General features: G+C 44.2%; 2 protein-coding genes across 3 annotated transcripts; one reads left to right on the top strand and one right to left on the bottom strand.

Annotated features, from left to right (window-relative positions):
• Positions 1-5,118: 5,118 nt before the first annotated feature.
• Positions 5,119-20,547, bottom strand: kpnb3 (karyopherin (importin) beta 3). Of its 2 annotated transcripts, none has more exons than XM_042319395.1 (24): positions 20,469-20,547; positions 16,709-16,789; positions 15,348-15,540; positions 15,071-15,173; positions 14,805-14,901; positions 14,523-14,627; positions 14,081-14,324; positions 13,511-13,598; positions 12,888-12,994; positions 12,596-12,720; positions 12,203-12,292; positions 11,831-12,004; positions 11,159-11,377; positions 10,902-10,985; positions 9,808-9,940; positions 9,480-9,601; positions 9,134-9,230; positions 8,823-8,995; positions 8,525-8,692; positions 8,094-8,216; positions 7,611-7,830; positions 7,032-7,260; positions 6,651-6,792; positions 5,119-6,440 (listed from the first exon to the last, which is right to left on the bottom strand). In XM_042319395.1, the coding sequence occupies exons 3-24, from the start codon at positions 15,529-15,531 to the stop codon at positions 6,354-6,356; spliced, it is 3,114 nt and encodes a 1,037-aa protein (XP_042175329.1). In that variant the 5' UTR covers positions 15,532-15,540; positions 16,709-16,789; positions 20,469-20,547; the 3' UTR covers positions 5,119-6,353. The 2 variants fall into 2 exon arrangements, with proteins under 2 accessions (XP_042175329.1, XP_042175328.1); XM_042319394.1 differs by lacking the exon at positions 20,469-20,547 and adding an exon at positions 18,679-18,877.
• On the top strand, positions 20,502-21,674 carry nudt15 (nudix (nucleoside diphosphate linked moiety X)-type motif 15). The gene is made up of 3 exons (XM_024383367.2): positions 20,502-20,800; positions 20,890-21,086; positions 21,237-21,674. Exons 1-3 carry the CDS (start codon positions 20,646-20,648, stop codon positions 21,338-21,340), a joined length of 456 nt encoding a protein of 151 aa, XP_024239135.1. The 5' UTR covers positions 20,502-20,645; the 3' UTR covers positions 21,341-21,674.
• The last annotated feature ends 12 nt before the right edge of the window (positions 21,675-21,686 follow it).

The raw sequence follows: 21,686 nt of genomic DNA, 5'->3' as shown, positions 1-21,686 counted from the left end.
TTACATTGAAATAAGGGTGGCATTCCCCTCTGGTGGGTCCTTTAATATAAGGTCAGGTGCAGGTAACTGCCAAAATAAAGGAAACACCAACATAAAGTGTCTGTATAGGGCGTGGCTTCGTACACGTTGGCATAGATTGTAGAAGTCTGGAACTCTTTTGGAGGAATGCCATCATTTTGTTGATGGTCGTGGAAAACCCTTCTCAGGCGCCGCTCCAGAATCTCACATAAGTGTCCAATAGGGTTGAGCCTGGTGACTGAGACAGACACACATACCTTTTAAACACCCTATGCTCCTTTCAGACCGCTCTTTCAAAACAGTATATAATGAAGAGATGTTCTTGTCTCCGCCCTAACAATGAGAGTCCATGTCCCAAAGGTTTATTAAGGTCTGCTTAATAAACAGAATGTCGTATTCCCACATGGACAGATTTTGATGGGATTGGACCATTTCTCTTCGATGCTTCCTCTCTGATCAAAATCACTGAGATCTCTTCTTCTAGCGGTAGCCAAAATAATGGGCAACTGGGCATTTCTACGCATGACCCTAAGCATGATGGGATGTTATTTGCTTAATTAACTCAGGAACCACACCTGTGTGGAAGCACCTGTTTTCAATATACCTTGTATCCATTGTTTACTCAAGTGTTTCCTTTATTTTGGGAGTTAAGTACACATAACAGTTCATACAAGACGATCCCTTAGTTGTTGGTGATCCTGTGTATCAGACATCTGTATGAATGTACACTTCCTACCCAGGCTGGATAACATTTCAGCAAAACATTATGTTGCTGCTGAACAGTCTTATTGAACAAGGAACTTCATTTAAAGGACAATTCCTCCACATATTCATCGTAACCAAACCAGCATGTTTCTATGATCTGTGGTTACAAAGATAAGATCCTAAAAAAAATGCTTGTCTATGACATCACAGGGTAGAGTAAAAAACTGTGATTTTTAAAACCGGCAGTGAGTTTCCAGCCCAAGGAAGGGTATTTTCACATCACTGCAAATCTCAGTGTTTGAAAATGTGTTTTTAAAATGTGCTTAGATGTCATCGGGTAGAACTTAACATATGTTAACACTGGTATTGTGCTTTGTATTGTGCTGGAGATAATGAAAATTAGGTTGAAAAGTGGTGGAGTTGCCATTTAAGGATTTGATTGAATAAGGAATTTCATTTAAGGCCTATTTGATGCTGTAGCCTCCATTTGGTGTTTACAGCCACCTTGACTTCAACAACCTGACCAGGGGACACAAACCAGAATGTACTGTTTTGTTCAAATGTCTTTTCCCTCACTTTTGAGCTCAGTTTACTCAGTCAAATAGTGAGGCCTTTGTATGCCTGTTACCACCTCCTACAAAAGAGAAAGATATCTGTATTGAGTTTGTGGCTAGCAAGTTTTCCTTGGGTCAGGCAACCCAGGTTACCCCCCACAGTTTGCTACACTGGTGTCAGAAGTGGAATGCATGTGTAAACTAGCAGTGATGTTAAGATGTGTGGCCTTCCACTGATCCTGTTTCTTTATTCTTTATTCTTTTTCATTCATTTTTATGAAAATGTTTAATATCGGCCCCAATTTCTATACATTACAACTGCAAATTGTCTTACCATCAAAAGTAAAGACATTTTCTTAAGTAGACCATGAATTTAAGATGGAATCCATAAAAACTATTAGCATGTCTTCAATGTTGGTACAAAAGTGGAACTGCTTTCATCACTTCTGGAACGAGGTCTTGAAGAGGGATGTGGATCTTGAAAAGATTAGAAAATATGAATCACAACATGTTAGTGGTCCTGATTTGACCTGTGATGGTTATTCTAATTACAATGACCACATGAATGACAACCTACAACCTACTGGAACCTAATTATTGTCCCAGAAGCGCGCCTTCACATATGAAAGCCGTGTACAGAGGTAGCTGTAGACTGAATACTCTGCACTGGAAAGAGAAAAATGACTTGTGTGAGATCCACAGCAGTACTGACTCTTGTTTAACAGCTCCATTATGACAGACACCATCCATACGTTTGACTTCTATTTTTGGCCTTGCTGCTGCTCCAGTTTCAACTGTTCTGCCTGCGGCTATGGAATCCTGACCTGTTCACCGGACGTGCTACCTGTCCCAGACCTGCTGTTTTCAACTCTCTAGAGACAGCAGGAGTGGTAGATATACTTTTAATGATCGGCTATGAAAAGCCAACTGACATTTACTCCTGAGGTGCTGACTTGCTGCACCCTCGACAAATACTGTGGTTATCATTGTTTGACAATGCTGGTCATTTATGAACATTTGAACATCTTGGCCATGTTCTGTTATAATCTCCACCCAGCACAGCCAGAAGAGGACTGACCACCCCTCATAGCCTGGTTCCTCTCTAGGTTTCTTCCTAGGTTTTGGCCTGTCTAGGGAGTTTTTCCTAGCCAACGTGCTTCAACAGCTGCATTGCTTGCTGTTTGGGGTTTTAGGCTGGGTTTCTGTACAGCACTTTGAGATATCAGCTGATGTACGAAGGGTTATATAAATTGATTTGATTTGACTGGGGACAGCAAGGAGTCATCATGTCAGGTAGTCCTGAAGCATGGTCCTAGGGCTCAGGTCCTCTGAGAGAAAGAGATTTAAAGAGAGCATACTTAAATTCACACAGGACGCCGGATAAGACAGGAGAAGTACTCCAGATATAACAAACTGACCCCAGCCCCCTGACACATACACTACTGCAGCATAAATACTGGAGGCTGAGACAGGAGGGGTCAGGAGACACTGCGGCCCCATCCGATGATACCCCCAGACAGGGCCAAACAGGAAGGATATAACCCCACCCAATTTGCCAAAGCATAGCCCCCACACCACTAGAGGGATATCTTCAACCACCAACTTACCATCCTGAGACAAGGCCGAGTATAGCCCACAAAGATCTCCGCCACGGCACAACCCAAGGGGGGGAGCCAACCCAGACAGGAAGATCACGTCAGTGACTCAACCCACTCAAGTGACGCACCCCTCCTAGGGACGGCATGAAAGAGCACCAGTAAGCCAGTGACTCAGCTCCTGCAATACAGTTAGAGGCAGAGAATCCCAGTGGAGAGAGGGTAACTGGCCAGGCAGAGACAGCAAGGGCGGTTAGTTGCTCCAGAGCCTTTCCGTTCATCTTCACACTCCTGGGCCAGACTACACTCAATCATATGACCCACTGAAGAGATGAGTCTTCAGTAAAGACTTAAAGGTTAAGACCGAGTCTGCGTCTCTCACATGGGTAGGCAGACCATTCCATAAAAATGGTGCTCTATAGGAGAAAGCCCTGCCTTCAGCTGTTTGCTTAGAAATTCTAGGGACGATTAGGAGGCCTGCGTCTTGTGACCGTAGCGTACGTGTAGGTATGTACGGCAGGACCAAATCAGAAAGATAGGTAGGAGCAAGCCCATGTAATGCTTTGTAGGTTAGCAGTAAAACCTTGAAATCAGCCCTTGCCTTAACAGGAAGCCAGTGTAGAGAGGCTAGCACTGGAGTAATATGATCAAATTTTTTGGTTCAAGTCAGGATTCTAGCAGCCGTATTTATCACTAACTGAAGTTTATTTTGTGCTTTATCCGGGTAGCCGGGAAAGTAAGAGCATTGCAGTAGTCTAACCTAGAAGTGACAAAAGCATGGATTAATTTTTCTGCATCATTTTTGGACAGAAAGTTTCTGATTTTTGCAATGTTACATAGATGGAAAAAAGCTGTCCTTGAAACAGTCTTGATATGTTCATCAAAAGAGAGATCAGGGCCCAGAGTAACGCCGAGGTCCTTCACAGTTTTATTTGAGACGACTGTACAACCATCAAGATTAATTGTCAGATTCAACAGAAGATCTCTTTGTTTCTTGGGACAAGCATCTGTTTTGTCAGAGTTTAAAAGTAGGTTTGCAGCCATCCACTTCCTTATGTCTGAAACACAGGCTTCTAGCGAGGGCAATTTTGGGGCTTCACCATGTTTCATTGAAATATACAGCTGTGTGTCATCCGCATAGCAGTGAAAGTTAACATTGTTTTCGAATGACATCCCCAAGAGGTAAAATATATAGTGTTAACAGTGGTCCTAAAACGGAACCTTGAGGAACACCGAAATTTACAGTTGATTTGTCAGAGGACAAACCATTCACAGAGACAAACTGATATCTTTCCGACAGATAAGATCTAAACCAGGCCAGAACTTGTCCGTGTAGACCAATTTGGTTTTCCAATCTCTCCCAAAGAATGTGATCGATGGTATCAAAAGCAGCAGTATAGAAGGAAATGACATATGGAAGTCATATTTGGGATGAGTTACTGTACTTGGAATCTGTTGCAGTGCTTCTTCAATATCAGTCCCGGCGCGAGAGACGATGGAACAGAAAGCCATGATGACATCACTCTCCTCTGGAGACTTGACTTCCGTAAAACATCTGGTGTTGTTGAGTCGTCTCATAAACTGAATGTGAGAATCCAAAGTATTGCCAGTCTCAACTGTGTAGTATTTCAACTCGTGTGCTACTTAGACAAGAGAAAAGTCAAAAAGGTAATTGATAAAAGTATTGTTTTTGTTAACTGGCACAATGGATATTTGGTTCATACTTCAGACAGATATGAATACTGTTGGTTTAACCATTTACTTTATAGTGTACCACTTGATCAAAATATAAAATGATTAATTTGAAAGCAAAAATATACTGTGATGAGGCCCATTGCCATCACCTAATGTTTCAGCATGATATCGCACTGCCCCATGTCTCTGGAAGCAATTCCTGGAAGCTGTGTCAGTTCTGCCATGGCATGAATACTCAGACATATCACCCATTGAACATGTTTCAGATGCTCTGAATCGATGTGTACGACAGCATGTTCCAGTCCGTGGCAATAGCCAGAAACTTTGCACAGCCATTGAAGTGTGACAACATTCCACGCGAAGGAGCGGTGTCGTGCTGCATGAGACAAGTGGTCACACCAGATACAGACTGGTATTCTGAGCCACGCACATACATTTTAAAGGTATTGAGGTATCTGACTAGACGCATATCTATATTCCTAGTCGTGTGAAATCCAGATTAGGGTCCAATTTATTTCAATTGACTGATAGGAACTGAACTCCGTAAAATGTAACTATTGCATGTGGTTTATTTTTTGTTCAGGGTAAAATCAACTTTCCTTATTTCAATAATGTACAATAAACCTACATTGTAGTGAAAGTGACAACCCATGCATTATGACAAATTCTGCCAATCTGAAATGTATTGTTGCCATCCACTAAATATCTGCAGGGGTGCTAAGGTTCTAAACCAAATGTTAGCTGAGGATGGATGCACACATTATGTCTATTCCATGCGTCTACATGTCTATAACCCAGCACATTGTGGCTAAGACACTTAATCCTAAACCAACTTCATTCAATTGGTGTAAACCTTCATGAAAAACAAACCTACATTTATACAGGGTTTCAGGGAAAGGAAAATAACACCTATAAAGGGTTTGTTTTAAATCTCATAGACAATCATGATTTCCTCTCACTCATTTATTAAAGGAGAGCTTGAGTTAGCCATTGACACATGCTGTTAGTCTTGAGAATAGACAGATTCAGATCAGTGAGCCAACGGCATACAGAGGCCATTTCCTCCAGGTGCCACCGTGCGGCTCCGTCAGAAAGAGAAACAAAAAAAGCCTAAACAAAAAAAAAAAAAAAATTCAGAGGCAGGAAGTGGTCACCCCATGACATGTACACTCCCCTCTTCCATTCCCCAGTCCTCTAGTCAACACTCCTCATACAGCAGCTGGGTCCTACCAAGTCTGATACTTCTAGGAGTTTATTACAGCTGGGTAAACATGACATTTTCACATGGTTCCACAGAGCACAACTACACCAGTTAAACTTGTCGTGGAAAGGGTTAAGTCAATTTCATCAAAAGACCAGATGACTCTGAACAGTTTAACAGGATGGAGAAGAAACTGAATTAATACTTGTGTTCATTTGTTTTCCCTTTGTGGAGGTGAGGCCAACAATGCTCCAACCGTCAGGATTCAGGAAGAGGGTATAGACCACTCCAGTGGGCGTTAACACATTACTGACTTAAAGGGGAGGGGTCATCCTCTGGAGGGGGCAGGGTCTTATTGACAGCCACTCAGACAAATCAACCTGGTCCCTACAGTTAGTCGAGTGCAGGGGAGACGGACTGGATAGGGAGGGGGGCAGCAGGAGGCTGCAGTGAAGTCCACACACGCTACAGATCAGAGATGGAAAAGGAGGTGGGGAGGGAGGTGGTGATCTAGGAAGGAGGAGATCCAGGAGCTAGATGTTTAAACATGGTCTTGTTGTTTTCCAACAAAGGGGATAAGGCTTCTCAAGCAGTGTTGAGGAGGTCCTGGATGGCCTTCTGTTGAGTCTCATTCAGCATCGTGACACACTGGGTCCACAGTCCTCCAGAACCCTGGGGGGGGGAACACAAGAAGCTTTTAGATGAAGAAACTGCTGACTGACTACTAGACCTAGGACATGTCAATGTGGGACACTGACAAGGTGTTTCAAATGAACCTCGGTTTGGTTTCCGCCTATATTCAGTATTTCTCAATGCTTGGCTCAAAAAGCAGGAGTTCCTAGATTGAACAAACTAACTCCGGCAAGTAGAGCATTCCCTCACCTGTACTTGGCGGATGACATTTGCCAATCTCTTGCTGCATGCATCCTCACTCTTGACCGACTCGTTGGCGACCCCTTCAGCGATGATCTGGAATATCTTGGGAAGATTTGCATTGTCTGGTCCGAGGACAATAGGATTGTTGCTGTTGGAAGGAAAATACATTAACAAAGAGAACATCTATACCATAGACATATGAGCTCCAACACTTGGGTCATGTTCATTAGGCGACCATGTAAAACGTCTAAAAGCTGAGCAACAGAACACTAAATAAAATGTCTTATTGGCCAAGTTGCATTAGACCACTCCCCGTTTGTCAGTTTCCAGCCATTTGGAGCCTAATGAACACAAACCAAATCAGTAATATTAAAGTCAGTCCCCCACCTTTCAATAAGGTCACAAAGGAAGTCAAAGGTGTGCACAGCTTCCTCCTTGTCTTCGTTGAGTGGCAGCCAGGAGAGCCAATGGGGAAGGATCTCGTTGACATTGGCACACTCAGGCCTGAATCTCATGACCTTGCCCACGGCTGAGATGCAGTTCTCTGTGGCGTTGACGTTCTCCTTGACCTTGGAGTCTGGAGACTGGATCACACCCAACAGCGTGGGCAGTGCCTCTGGAGAAGAGAGGATAACCAGAGTCAGGAGAGGGCAGAGACATGTCCAGGGATGCATGTCAACAGTGCAACAAGCAGGCTATCCATAGTGGGCTGTAGCCAAGTGAGCAAGTCTAAATCATGATTTGCCCACTGACTAGGTTCAATGTAATCAAGTTAGATACATATTCCTAGATAAATACAGTGTCTTCAGAAAGTAGTCAACTCCACTTATTCCCAAATTTTGTTATGTAAAAAAAAGTGCAATCAACTTCAATCCCACCTTGTAACTAAAAGTGTAACAAGTCAAGGGGTGTGAATACTTTGATGGCACTAGCTGGATAGATAACATGACTCTGTGTGTCAGGTACCGGTGCAGAAGGGTCGGTAGTTCTCTCCTCCGTACTGAGCCATGACTCCTACGCCGTAGGCTGCAGCTTGTCTCACTTCGGGGCTGGTGTCACACAGCGACAGGGCCATGGCCCGCAGGAAGAGTTCTGCGTATTTAAAGGAAGAGGGGCTGCAGTGCTCAACCACGTCGTCAAAGATGCACAGACCCCACTGCCTGTCTGCCCACGGCCTGCTAGGACACTGGAGACAACAGCAAGAGGTCAAAGGTCAGCCCTGTAACAGCACCAAGCTTCTGTTGATTAAATCCTACATAGTGTGGCACACCAATGTGACCCCACATACATGGACATGTTCATTAGGCACCAAATAGAAGAAAACTGACAAACAGTGAAGACTAGAAATGCTAGTTTTCCACTAGGTTTTGTCACGGTGTGCCCTAATGAACATGACCAAGGACCATGTTAATGTCTGTCCGTTGGAGTGAGTGATGGAACGATCCTCACCACGAGCTGTACGATGAGCTGTAGAAGCTGCTCAAACCACGGCAGCACTTGTTCCTTGTAGCTGCTGAACACAGAGTGCAAAATGTCTGACACTTTGGTCAGTATGTACACATCGTTTTCATCCTGCAGAGAACACAACAATCACATGGTAGGAAACACTGCCAGGGAAATGGGAACAGAACAGTTGGTTCATGCAGAAATGCATCATGCAAGACAAGGCTGAAATATGTTGATTCATTCTAGAGCTGAATAAACACTTAGAAAAAGCAGGTGTGAACACAAACACTGCTATTGGACAGCACAAACCTGACATGGCTCACATCAGTGCAGTCACTATTGCTGTAAACTAGAGCATTTGACATCAAGCCACATTACCTTGCATCTAACAAGTCATTAAAATGCCCAGAAGGTCCGTCGTGAGGAACGCTCACCTCGTCTTGTAAAGTTTCCTCCATGCCCTCGTCGTAGTCCTCATCCTGTCGTTTGGCCTGTCTTAGCTCCTGGTTCTTAAAGTGTTCCTCCAGCTTCCCCTTCAGGATCCCTCCCAGCTCTTCAAAGTGCTCGTTGTTCAGGCAGCCCTCTCCCATTAACTCAATACACTGGAGGGCAACCACAGTCAGCATCTTTCCACATAATAAATTACTTACAACTCAAATTCATAAGATTAATTTGTGGAAATGCTACAGACAATATAATCCGAGCATATGTGGGATGGGGGGGGTTGGTTACCTTGGCAAACGAATGCATGATTTCTGATAGGACATCCGAGTCTGGCTCTGTGCCAATGGCCTTGATGAGGGCGTCGCACATGAAGTGCCACATCTGTGTGAGGTAGTCTGGGCCTCGTACCCGCGCACACTCCAGCAGCAGGGGCATGGACTCCGCTGCTGCCACCCGCACACGTACAGACAGGACAGTCAAGGACCAACACAGTGGACAACAACAGTCCCATTCAGAGACCTGCCTGACAGCCAGGCCAACAACAGTCTTCAATAAACATGATGTTCAACACGTAGTGAGCGCTCCCATTAAAAGGATATCATCGTGGAAGTAGAACTTGAGCAGAGGAACCATCAGTTTGACCACCTGTTCTGTGTACTCTACAAACCCTTCCTTCAACTCTTTGGCATAGCACACCTGGAGAACACAGACACAGGCTTTTAGAAAGAAGACCTGCTGAGTTTATTAAAATACAAGACAGCTTATTCTTTGTCTTGAGGAGACAGGGTTAGCCTGAAAGCAGAGTTTGGGTAGTGTCCAGGATGAAAAAGGAAATTCATCTAATCCCTAAACTGGAAATGACTCCAAATCTAAAGCAATACGGCAGCCATGTTTAAATGAAGTTCTATTGGTGTGTGAGCAGCACTGCCCCTCGCCCAGTCTCACCAGCATCTGGCAGGCGGTGGCCTTCTCTTCCAGCCCGGCTGTCTTGATGCCGAAGCTCTGCTGGTCTCCCAGGTTCACAAACTCCCAGCCGTCATCCTCCGACATGTTCTCCATGTCCTGGGCTGGGGAGGGAAGCCAGGAGAAAAGGCTTAGTTAGCCACAGGACACTACCATTCACACAAGCATAGCAAGCCAGTTGAATTACATTTCCACCAGGTTTGACTGCAATTATTGATTCTATAGTGACTATGGGAACCCTGCAATGTTCTATAGGAGTCTACTGTGGATACCAAAATCAATCCCAACATCCAACCAGCGTAGAACTTACTGTCCAGGAGGGCCACCTCTGGCTTGATAGAGGCAGTCTTCATTAGGGGCCCCATGACCACAGGTAGGTACTGCTGGAACTCTTTCCCCAGGATCTTACACATCCTGGCCCAGGCTGAGATCATGTAGGAGATCTGAGGGAACAGACAACCAGGGGTTCGTTCATTATGGAGAAAACAGTTTGAAATAACATTTTATTTGTCACATGCGTCAAATACAACAGGACCTTACCTACAAGCCCTTAACCAACAAAACAGTTAACTTCGAGGGTCGGGGGCAGTATTCAGGTGGTTGACGTGCCCAAAGTAAATTGCTTGTTATTCAGGCCCAGAAGCTGGGATAAGCATATAATTGGTAGTATTGCATAAACTCTGAAGTTTAAAAACTGTTAAAATAATGTCTAAGAGAACTGATATGACAGCTGAAAAACCAAGGAGAATCCATCCAGATTGTGTTTTGTTGGTGTCTGCCCATTCAAATGCTCGTTTATGGGAAAATCAATGGAACACCTCCCAGATTGCAGTTCCTAGGGATTCCACTAGATGTCTGTCTTTACAAAGAGTTTCAGGCTTGTTTTTTTGAAAAATGAGCTAAAATTTGTCATTTTTCTGGGTGGCTCTCACTTTGACTGTAGTATTGTGGTGCGCACTTTGTTATTTATCTCCTGTAATGAACATACTATTCTCAGTCTTTAATTTGATTGTTTATTTACATATTAGGGTACCTGAGGATTGATTAGAAACGTTGTTTGACTTGGACAAGTTTTATTGGTAACTTTTGGGATTTGAATGAGGGAAACAGGTGAATTGAGTAAAGAGCACCAACTAAACTGACTTTTTTGGGATTTAAGACAATATTTACTAAATAAATGAGTAAAAAAAGTGAACAGGAACAATGGGGCGGCACTACCAGACCGTGTCCAATAACAGATCTGTGATTTCAGTTGCAAAACGTTTCACTACAGTGTTCTCTACATAACCCAGCAGTTCAGTTTCCAAAACAACGCAGATAGAAATGCAACAATTAGAGCAGACAACAGTCCCCCGCTCTGATGGATAATCATATCCATTCTAGACAACACATCTGTAAACATACCTGTGGGTCGTCATCCTCCAGGTCATTGAAGTCAGTCTGGGTCTTCAGCAGCAGCTGCATCACAGCTGACGCATCAGGCATGAACTGAGACAGAAGGGCAATCAGTCAACGTTTCACCAAACAGACAAATACAAAATGGATGGAGAGGAAATAACACTTAAAGTACAGGCATTGAGCATGTATGCACATCTTGGTGTGACAAATCCTCTTGCATAAGAAACATGTACTGAACACCTGGTAGACAAAGCAGTGTGTACCTTGTCCTTGCCGACAGCCAGGCCGATGAGGCTGATACACTCGATGGTCTTCCCTCGGAGCAGCCTCAGCTCCTTCTGCACAGCGTTCTCCACGATATGTTTGAGGGAGGGCATGAACAGGTCGTAGTAGGGAACAAACTTCTCCTCGGCCGTGTCCGCCACAGACGCTATGGACGTCACCACCTGCTCCAGAACCAGCTTGGTACCCTTCTGGATCAGCTGGGACGGTGGACAGAGGGCTTCATTAGCTTATTGCCTAGATGAGTAATTCAGTGGCTTAAAGCATCCACAAGTTAACATGGTCATTGATCATGACCTACCAAGGCCCATTAACAAAGACGTACGTCTGATAAGGGTTTGTGCTGCAAAACAGATCAGACGGATAATGTTTGAAATCAACAAAGATTGGCATTTTTTCCCTAAACGGATTGGTAACTCAAAGCTGAAACGCCTTCGATGACATCAAATAAATAGATTGTAAATGTAGTCTGACATTAAGTAACAGATTCCTACAGCGAGAGAAACCCGTGGTGGAGAACAGACCTTTAATCTCCCAAAAGGTCTTACTGCTAAACCATAGAGGACTGTCGCAGAGAAATACCTTGTGGGTTGAAATGTTTTTAATACACACACTAAGACAGAAAAACAGCACACATTGACAGACAGACATACTTCCTGTAGTTTGGCCACCATGATAACATGTAGGTGCTGGACCAGGCTGTCCAGATAGGGGATCAGGAGGGATTTGGGACAGTCCTCAGTGAAGTTGATGAGGGCTGCGGCAGCGTGGGCCTGGACACGGGGGTTGGTCTGGTCCTCCATGGTCTGCAGTAGGGCAGAGATCACCTGGTGGGAGGGGGCACAGGGTCAAAGGTCAGCTGACATGAATATAAATTTGCATCAGTACGAGTTTGATAAGCTGTGCAGGCCTAAGACCCTGTTTGACACGGGCACTTTCTTTACAAGAGGTGGTAAAGCTGCCAATGTAAAACAATGTGTCCTCAAAATCCAGTTCAACAAATCATGTGGAAAAATCCATTATACCTTATCATGGAATTTCTTTTGGAAGGTGGGGGCGAAATCGGTGGCCATCTGCCCGATGGCGTTGCATGCAGCATAACGGACTCTGGGGTGCTGGAAACAGAGACAAAGGGTCAACAACAAACCACATCAGGGAGAAAACACAACTTCAACGTGAAACAGATTCCACTGAATTAAAAAGTACTTTGTGACAACTGCTGATGTGAGAGGTCTTTACAGACTGTAGCCCAGTTGGTACAGCAGGAGTTTTCCTGCAACGCCATGATAGTGGGTTTGAGTCCCGCGACCACCCATACTTAAGGTACACACGCATGACTAAGTCGCTTTGGATCAAAGCGTCTGCTAGATGGTGCGTATATTATATATGAAGGCATTTGATTGGTTGAATAAACTCACAGGGTCCTGACAGAACAGTAGCAGGAAGCTGACAATCTCGTTGAGGATGGCCTCCATCTGTTGGTGGCAGCCCTCCCCGATGGCCGACAGTGCCATGAGGCCGGCGTGGCGGTACTTCCAGTCAGCTGACACACAAACATACAGTTACTGACGTGTTTCTAGGTAACATCACAGCTGGGTCATACCTGCCACCCTATGGTACATGATCCTCATGATCGAGACCATGTCCAAGAGAGTGGTTCTGGATATGACAGATGTAGTAGAAGTGTTTGAAATCAAAGATAAGACATACGGTTCTGTAACATAGTCATGATGTGCTGTTTGATCATGGGCAGCACCATCTTTCCTCCCAGCCCACAGGCCATTCTGTCCAGAGCGCTCTCTCCTGCAACTGCATTGCTGTGAAACCCACACAAATACAACAAGTTAACAACCCCATCCTTCAAATCAATCACCTTTGAACCTTTAGTACACACTATAACCATTTTTGCTGGGGTAAATTCTTGCAGTATGCTTCATCAGCAGTGCAGGAAATACAGGTTTAGGCCGTACCAGTTGAAGATTGTGTGCATGTGATGTAGCTGGCATAGAGATGGAATGAATAGAACAGGATTGGAAACTAACCCTAGAAATTTGACTGGTAAACTTATGATACATTCGCATGGCTGCCAGGTATTGTGATGCAATCATTCATGGTATTGTAGAATGTTTATTAAAATTATGCTAATTGATGTAGCTCATGCAATGGTATGCATTTGTTGCAGTGTCAGTTGAGTTGAACCACAGCACAGATTGATGGTACACTTCCTGCTTAGCTCCATGAGTAGACTTGCAATGGCCACCAGACCACCCACCATTGACTTGAATGGGGACGGCAGTTCTATTCATTACATTTCTGTAGTAGCTAGGCTGTACCTGTCAAAGTCATCGTCCTCCAGCTCATCAGCCATAGACCAGTCCTCATCCTCCTCCAGATCCACCATCATAGCCAGCATCTGGGGAACTGCACAGACAACCACCACACCAATACATCACTGACTTTACTGTGACCACTGAGGACAAACAATGGTGAACACTTAGTCAACAGCAAACTAAAAATACTTTCCTACGTTTGGACTAAACAACCCAATAGTGACAAACCTCCAAACTAAATGCTAGCTTCGGTTGCTGAAACAACCCTCAAATGAGAAACTGTTCAAACAGCTATTCAGTTGCATTTTTAGCCTGCAGTCAAAAGGAGTCAGACTTAAATAGCACTTTGAAGTGCTACAGCACACGGCAGAGTTGATTTAGACACTTCCCAAAACAACATTTCCTTGAGCTGCACTCAGTTTACCTCTGAAGAGAACTGACTGACTGCATCTCCACTGGCATGAGAGAAAATGTACTTCCTGCCACCCCTTACAAAAATACATCTGAGTGAATCAGTACACCTCAGACAGCAGACTGGGGTGATGAGACAGGGGCGGTTTGACCAACACTCACCGCTGGATGCCACGATGGCGGTGTGTTTCCTCAGCATAGCGGCAGCAGTCTCAGACAGCGTGACGATAACCTCCAGGGCCAGCTGCCTCTGCATGTTGGTCAGGGTGGTGTCAGCACACAGCTTCAGGCTGAGCTGCAGGGTGGCCTCCAGGTTGGGGCGCAGGTACTTGGGGGCCGTGTCAGCGATCTCAACCAGAGACTTCAGCACAGAGTCATCTCCCTGGTAACACGACTCATTCACCGCCTTACCAGAGACCGAGAGGGATCGTTAAAACCAGCAGAACGGGTAAAGCTACATTACAATAAAAGAGCACATCACATCTAGAGATTCATCTGAGAAGGACTCATTATTAAAACCGCTAACAGACATGTAAAGGTACATCTGTGATTTGACTGGAAGAAGCCAATTTCCCCAGAGCAGATGTGGGGGGGGCTGTCTCACCTGCAAGATGCCTGGCAGCAGGTCAGAGAAGTGCTTCAGCAGGGCAGCGTTGCCCTCATTGGACAAGACGAATGAGGCTGCAGCGCGGGCAGCTAGGGTACGGATCTACAGGGGGGAATAAGGGAGACAATGACACTACCAGTTCAGGTGACAATAGTTTATACAAGACTTAAGTTATCCTTCCAGGAGCTGGAGTGACGTTGAAAGCTGAAAACATGTCTGCAGAGTTAGCAGTTTCTATTCAAATGGAGGTGTGGAGTGTTACCCCTGCATGGCACTCACCTGCGGGTTCTCCTGGTCCTGCATACACTGAACCAGCATCCTCTTGATCACCTCCATGTAGTGCTGCTGCTGGTTGCCAAAGATACCTGGGAAGTTCCTACAGAGAAAGACCAGAGCATAGTGGGAGTTATGACAAAGGCTGCATATGCAAAGCTTAGGCTATACTCACGTCATCGTACAACAACACAGATCAACAAGTAGTCATTAACACTTTGTTTTCAGAATAAATCATGAAGTCTTGGGGGGTATTGGGTTGGGTTTCTCACCAGAATATATGCAGGGCGGCCTCTCTCAGGCCAACGTTGTCAGAGTTGACCGAGTCAAACAGGAACTTGAGCAGCTCTGGCCACTGGTTGTTTCCATCATCATCTAGAGGAACCATGTAAAGACAAGAGAATGTAGTATACCAGACTGAGCTGAAGGAGCCTGTCCGTATCACTCCACAAGGGGACACAGCCAAAGTGTTTTATAGTCAAAACCACTGAGGCTATGCATGGACCAAGAGGTCAACTGCAGATCCCCCTCAGCTGTCCCCTAACCAACCTAGGAGGTTGCGGCAGAGCTCTGCAGCGATGTCGGCGACCTTCTTGCGAATGTTGGGCGAGGCCTCTGTCTGGATGCTGGTGACCAGCTCTGTCTTGATGGCCGTCTGCATGTCCACCGTCAGGCCGGGGTAGATCTCCTCGAAGGAGGATGACAGCAGCCGACGCAGCAGCACAGCTGCCATAGTCTTGACCTGGGGGTGGGGGACACATTTCATGATTACACCAGAGGTCAATGCCTCCATTTGATCAAAGTTTAACACGATTAAAGTCCACCGTTTCAGTCAGTCAAAGGTGTGCCATAAGTGTTCCTTGGCAAACAGTCCTTAACCCCGACATGTAGATATCCGAAAAGGACAATTGGAAAAGCAAAACAACTTGTCTCAACATACATGACATCCCCCTGAGCAAAGCCTAGCTCTCTGAAACAAAGATCCAAACATGTCAAGTAGGCAGCAGAGGTATGCTGTTCCCGGTCGAGTTCCCTGTCCTGCTCCCGTTTCACCGCTCTATAAATACTGTCACGCAAGAGAGGGGCATGGAGGGCCAGGCCGCCTAGCCCATCCAGTGCACTACTTTTAACCAGGGCCCATCGTCAAAAGTAGTGCGCAATATAGGGAATAGGGTGCCATTTGTGATGCCGAAAGAGCTAACAGATGCTGATCAGCAAACACACCCTCATCTGAATAAATGTCAAGAGGACGACTCACTGACACAACCGTCACACTGGTCATGTTCCCCTGCTCAGACGCTGCATGCGTCGACCAATGGTTATGTGCCACATCGACTATGCTGTCAGGCACCAGATTGCTATGACTTATGTGGGGTTATCCCGAGGTAAAATACCTATCCAGGCGTTGTAAGATCTGGCATTTGTCAACGCCCGAGCAGGGCAGCATGACCAAAGTGACGTGACAATGGCCATGTATGAGTTATTACACTATTACTGTGCAGGTTGGTGAGCATAAAAACAGGGTATTTGAGCTGATGCAATGCAAAAGGACTACTTCCGGAAGATGAAATGACTACATGATTCCTAGGATAGAATGGATGCTGCACAACAACGGTATTACACAATAAAAATTTGGCTACAGAAGTACTGTGACACGGCTTTGTCTTGTGACTAAATGTCCTTCCAAGACTTGTTTACATGAGCTCATTCTCCCCCTGAGACATTGTTCATGTTTAAGAGTCAACCATGGGCAGCAGGTAGCCTAGCAGTTGGGCCAGTAACCGAAAGGTAACCCTGAGCCAACAAGGAGAAAAATCTGCCGATGTGCCCTTTAGCAAGGCACTTGACCCCAATTGCTCCTGTAAGTAGCTTTGGTTAAGAGGCTACTAAATGACTAAAATGTAACAAACCTCTTCTGCGCAGGCTGCATCTCGGATGGCCTGCAGCAAAAATGTGATCTTTGTCTGACCAGGGATGGTGTCATAAGCTTCCTGCAAAGAGAGAGAATGCGTCAGTTAGAGGAAGCATTAACGTGTTCTCCTGAAAGCCATTGCCCTGATAACGGAGGTGCGTGGGGGGGTCATAGATTGAAATTCAGGGTTATGAAAATCTCCCTTGTGGCAAAGTTAGACTAATAGGAGTTGTCATCTTAACTAGAAGCTACTCATTAGTTTGTCTAATGCGGCAGCTGTCTGACATCTGGTTAATAACACTATGGCTGTTGCTGGATGCTTGGTGACATTGGGGGGGCTAAATTGTGACTGCCACTGCATATTCTCTCTCCAACAATGTGGATGTATGCCCCGGGACACACACCCCACCCCCGCTTTTCAAGATTCCTGCTAACTGTCACTGCTGCTAAAAAATAAAATAACTCATGGGGGAAACACTGAATTAGTTCTGGTTCATAGGTGGCATCTAATCTTTTAGTGTCTGCATCCGGAATCTTGACAGGGTCAGCAAATAAGAGCACATAAGCCCACCACAGGACAGTTTGGATTTATTGGTGCTATATATAGTTTCAGGTTAATGAGTGCGATTACATCTAGCTCAGAGTATCTTCGCAGTAGATTACAATGCCCATAGCATTAACCAACGACATTTAAAATGAACTCATTGAATCTAAACTTGTTTTATTCTATCCCTGCTGTCCAGTAGGTTGGTAGATATAATCCTGATCTCCATGACGTTCTCTCTGTGTGACTAAAGGATTCCGATGAGCTTAACCATCGGCAGACACTCATTGTCTTTCATAAAGGAAAGTGCTGACCGCTAGTGGGGGATGAGTGCGATAAGATTCAAGTGAAACTCAAATCTGAGCCCTGATGAAGAGACCGTCCATAACAATGCGCTACGGATCGCAATCTCGGCTTGATCACGGATAAGTGTGTCTAGTCAGTGGGAAAACAAGATCATTAACGTTAGCTGCTAATCCTGGTAGCTAGTTTCAGAAAGTCTGAGACCAGGCTATCCATAAAGATTACCAACTAGTGACACAGCTGACCAGGTAGATGTGTGGATTACACGCATGCTAATACAGGCGTGCTCATATGATCTGTATATTTACCAAGATAGCTTGCTATCGTGTTAGATACCGACCTAGTTGCGACACATCGCACCTGAAACAAAAAGCCCACAGGTCCGGACAGACTAATCTTTTATACATGTAGATTATTTAGCGGACGTAACGACTGTAAAACTAACTAGTTTGTTAGCCATCTTATAACTAAAGTTAGGCATAGTCACACCAGCTGACATAATATAGAGAGTAAGCTAGATAACCAAGAGTAGTTTGTAGCTTCGGACTCTAAATGTATTGCAACATAGCTGGCTAACTAGCTAACATTAGCTACATTTCTGACCGGGGCCCTTGACAATTTTGTGTTGTCGATTAACGTTGCTTCAGATATCGACCTCAGTAACGCTTTCTCGAGTCTTCGGGTGAGGAACCCAAAATATTTAACTACCTAAAACATAGCTTGTTAAACTAGTAACGTTAGTAGCTACTGTAACCGAAGTGGTGATGTGCATATCAATGTGTCTCTCTAACTTGCTAACTAGCTAACTAACGTTAGCTGAGCACGACTGTAAATGAGCACGACTGTAGTGTTAGCTAACGTTAGTTATAGCTAGAGAAGGGCCTTTTAAAATCGTTGACGAAGCCTTAATGACTTGCTTACTAACGAAGTTTCATGGATAAATGAATTGTGCCATTTCCACATGCTAAATTTTTAGCCAACTAGTTAACGTTAGCTGCTAAGCCGTAGACTAGTCCACTTCGGCTTCACACGTGGGCTGGGCTAATCGCAAATTGGCAAACTCTAGCGAGTAGCCTCAGCGCGGTGCTTATCGACCTAGACAGTATATTTTGAGAGCTTACCTCGGACTGTTTCCTGATGTCGTTGTCAGGGCTCATCAGGTTGCCCAGCAAGATGTAGAACTGCTGCTGCTCCGCCATTGCAGTGAGATCCAGAAAACGCTCAGCCAAGAGAGACCGCGGAAAGGAAAGCCGGCAGACGTTGCGACCCCTTGCACCGGACACAAAACACCCCAGGTCCTGATTGGCCTCTATTATCAATGCTACCCTTCGTAGATTGGTTAAATATATAGGGATACACGTAGTTGATAGGTGTTTGGTATATGTGTTGTTCTTATTGGACAGTGAAAGCCCAACCACGAAGCGATTGGTGAAATTTCTCGGCGCACCCGCCTGTAAAATTAAATGGGCGTTTCTCACGTTATTTCGATGATGTCATTACAAAATATTACAAAAGCGCGGGAAATTAACACATTGTGGGAAAATAGCAGATAGAAAGTCTTTGAGCGCAGTGAACAGGGTTGCGGCTAGATGGGATACAGTTTACGTGAAATTGACCACAAAAGTGGATAATTATTTTGCATTTTAGCCAGTGGTGGAAAATGTACGCAGTTTTCATTATTGAGTAAAATTAAAGATACCTTAATAGGAAATTACTCAAGTTAAAGTGAAAGTCACCCAGTAAAATACTAATTGAGAAAAAGTCTAAAAGTATTTGGTTTGAAATATACTTAAGTATCAAAAGTAAATGTAATTTCAGAAATGTACTAAAGTATCAAAAGTAAAAGTGTTTATCATTTCAAATGTCTTATATTAAGCAAATTAGTTGGAACAATTGTTCGTGTTTTTATTTATTTACGGATAGCCAGGGGCAGACTCCCAACACTCAGACATTCAGAAACAAACCAAGGGATGTTCTCTTGATAAGTGTGTGAATTGGACCATTTCTGTCCTGCTTCAAAATGTAACGAGTACTTTTGGGTGTCAGGGAAAATGTATGGAGTAAAAAGTACATACTTTTCTTTAGGAATGTGGTCAAGTAAAAGTTGTCATAAATAGTAAAGTACAGATACCCCAAAAAACTACTTAAGTAGTACTTTAAAGTAATTTTACTTAAGTACTTTACACCACTGATTTTAGCTAACCTTAAACATTTTCAGAACCTTAGCCTAATTCTTATTTTAATTTAATTTTTAATTTTACCTTTATAACTAGGCAAGTCAGTTAAGAACAAATTCTTATTTTATTATTTTTATAACATGTTACGTTAATTATCCTGACTTGCTGCGTAAATTCTCCTAACTTACTACGAAAATCCACTTCTGGTCAATTCTGACAAACCGTTTCCCTTTTAGTCAAAACGAGTGAACAGCAAGCACGTATTATCTGCCACACCAAAATACATAACAGTATTAGCATACTGTGTGTAGCCTAATAAGGCGATGTGTTTATGTTGCCATCAATTCAGAAAAAATGAATGTGAGACTTTTTCATTGTTCACATAGTTGGCAAGGCTATGCAGTTTCTGTAGCCGGCGGCCGCCTAAAATGGGGTAGCTTGCTCTGACAAATGTGACTGATGCAAAAGCAGCCAACAATCTGTGGTTCCATTTTTGTCCAGTCCACTGTTGTAGGCTACTACTAAAACTATAATAAACTATCTCTGGCTACACTATGGACTATCACTTCCAAAATAACATTTTGATGTAATATCACATCAGGGCAATAAAGGGACGGTTAAAGATAGGGAATCATAGCATACACGTTTGCTTATAAATATTTCCATCTGCATTGCTTAATGTATCTACAAGCTACCCAGAAAACTTTGCCTGATAAGCAACAAAAAAATTGTACCGGAAGTGATATTCACGTGTCAACCTGGCTCGTTCCGTTCCGTTCGTTGCGGAGGAGGAGCTGTGCGTGTTGAAGTTGCCTGAAACGATAGAAGAGCATATGCCATAGCATGTGTTTATAGTAGAGCTATTTGCATATAGTTTTACTAAATGAATTACCGTGGTCTGATTTGACGAGATGACACAAAACTGCAGACCCCTCAAGCGCCCTGGTGTCGGAGTAGGGGTTCTTGTCACAGATTCAGCTCACTCCAACTGCGTCCTCGTAGGAAAGCGAAAAAGTGCAATGGGCAAAGGAACGTATCAGCTACCTGGCGGTCATCTAGAATTTGGGTGAGTAGCTAAGTATTTCTTAATGTAAACAAGTGTGTGATATTAATTTCATATTAAAGTTGACTAATAGTTGTATTTTTCATTTGAAGAGAGACCTGGGAAGAATGCGCACACAGGGAGGTGATGGAAGAGGCAGGAGTGCGCCTGAAAGAAGTAAGGTTCGCATCCGTGGTGAACTCCATCAAGCTCGATGAGCAGTACCACTACATCACCATCATCATGCAAGGAGAAGTGGACAGGAGCTACCCAGCAGAGCCAGTCAATCTCGAACCAGAGAAAAACGAAGGTGAGAAACCTGGCTATCCCAGTCTCCTAGGTTCCCAGGAATTCCAATTGTATTACTGTATTTGGCCTGCACTATTTACTACACTGGTAAGTTAATGATTTGTATCTGAGTTTATGTAGATATTTTGGCCTCTCTGTCTGTTTGTCCCAGGTTGGACATGGACACGGTGGGACCAGTTTCCTCAAGAGGACCAACTCTTCCTGCCTCTGGCCTGCCTGAGACAACAGGGCTTCCAGCCCTTCAACACCACATAACACTGCAGCTACCCAGAAACAGAGAAGAGAGGGGCGAAACACAGGGATAGAAGACACATACATTAGAACTGCTTTGTAGGACCTAATCAAGTCAGGCAGTTGGGTATACATGGTAACGGTTGAACTAATGTTGATCAGCACCTTTGGTTGGGTAAACATGGCAACGGTTGCTGGACTTATGAGGGGACAACTCATGGATCTAACAGAAGGAAGTTATGACAACAAATCATTACGGTTTGAGTGTATTTATATCAATGACATGTTAATTCAAAACACACTGTACTACAAATAACCTGTATGTGTTTTGTCAATATTAAAAGTAACTTAAGAAGTAGATGATAATTTA

Source organism: Oncorhynchus tshawytscha, unplaced genomic scaffold (assembly GCF_018296145.1).
Source record: "Oncorhynchus tshawytscha isolate Ot180627B unplaced genomic scaffold, Otsh_v2.0 Un_scaffold_4246_pilon_pilon, whole genome shotgun sequence".
NCBI lineage: Eukaryota > Metazoa > Chordata > Actinopteri > Salmoniformes > Salmonidae > Oncorhynchus > Oncorhynchus tshawytscha.
This window is presented reverse-complemented; position numbering and strand designations above follow the sequence as displayed.

What these genes read in the sequence shown, in the direction of transcription:
- kpnb3 (XM_042319394.1), bottom strand. Translation starts at nt 18,756, where the DNA reads ATGGCGGAGCAGCAGCAGTTCTACATCTTGCTGGGCAACCTGATGAGC. An exon ending in ACATCAGGAAACAGTCCGAG is followed by an intron (nt 16,790 to 18,678) that starts GTAAGCTCTCAA and finishes CTCTCTTTGCAG; the next exon opens with GAAGCTTATGACACCATCCC. An exon ending in TGGCTGTCGGCAAGGACAAG is followed by an intron (nt 10,986 to 11,158) that starts GTACACACTGCT and finishes CTTCTGTCTCAG; the next exon opens with TTCATGCCTGATGCGTCAGC.
- nudt15 (XM_024383367.2), top strand. Translation starts at nt 20,646, where the DNA reads ATGACACAAAACTGCAGACCCCTCAAGCGCCCTGGTGTCGGAGTAGGG. An exon ending in GGCGGTCATCTAGAATTTGG is followed by an intron (nt 20,801 to 20,889) that starts GTGAGTAGCTAA and finishes TTTCATTTGAAG; the next exon opens with AGAGACCTGGGAAGAATGCG. An exon ending in CGAACCAGAGAAAAACGAAG is followed by an intron (nt 21,087 to 21,236) that starts GTGAGAAACCTG and finishes TGTTTGTCCCAG; the next exon opens with GTTGGACATGGACACGGTGG.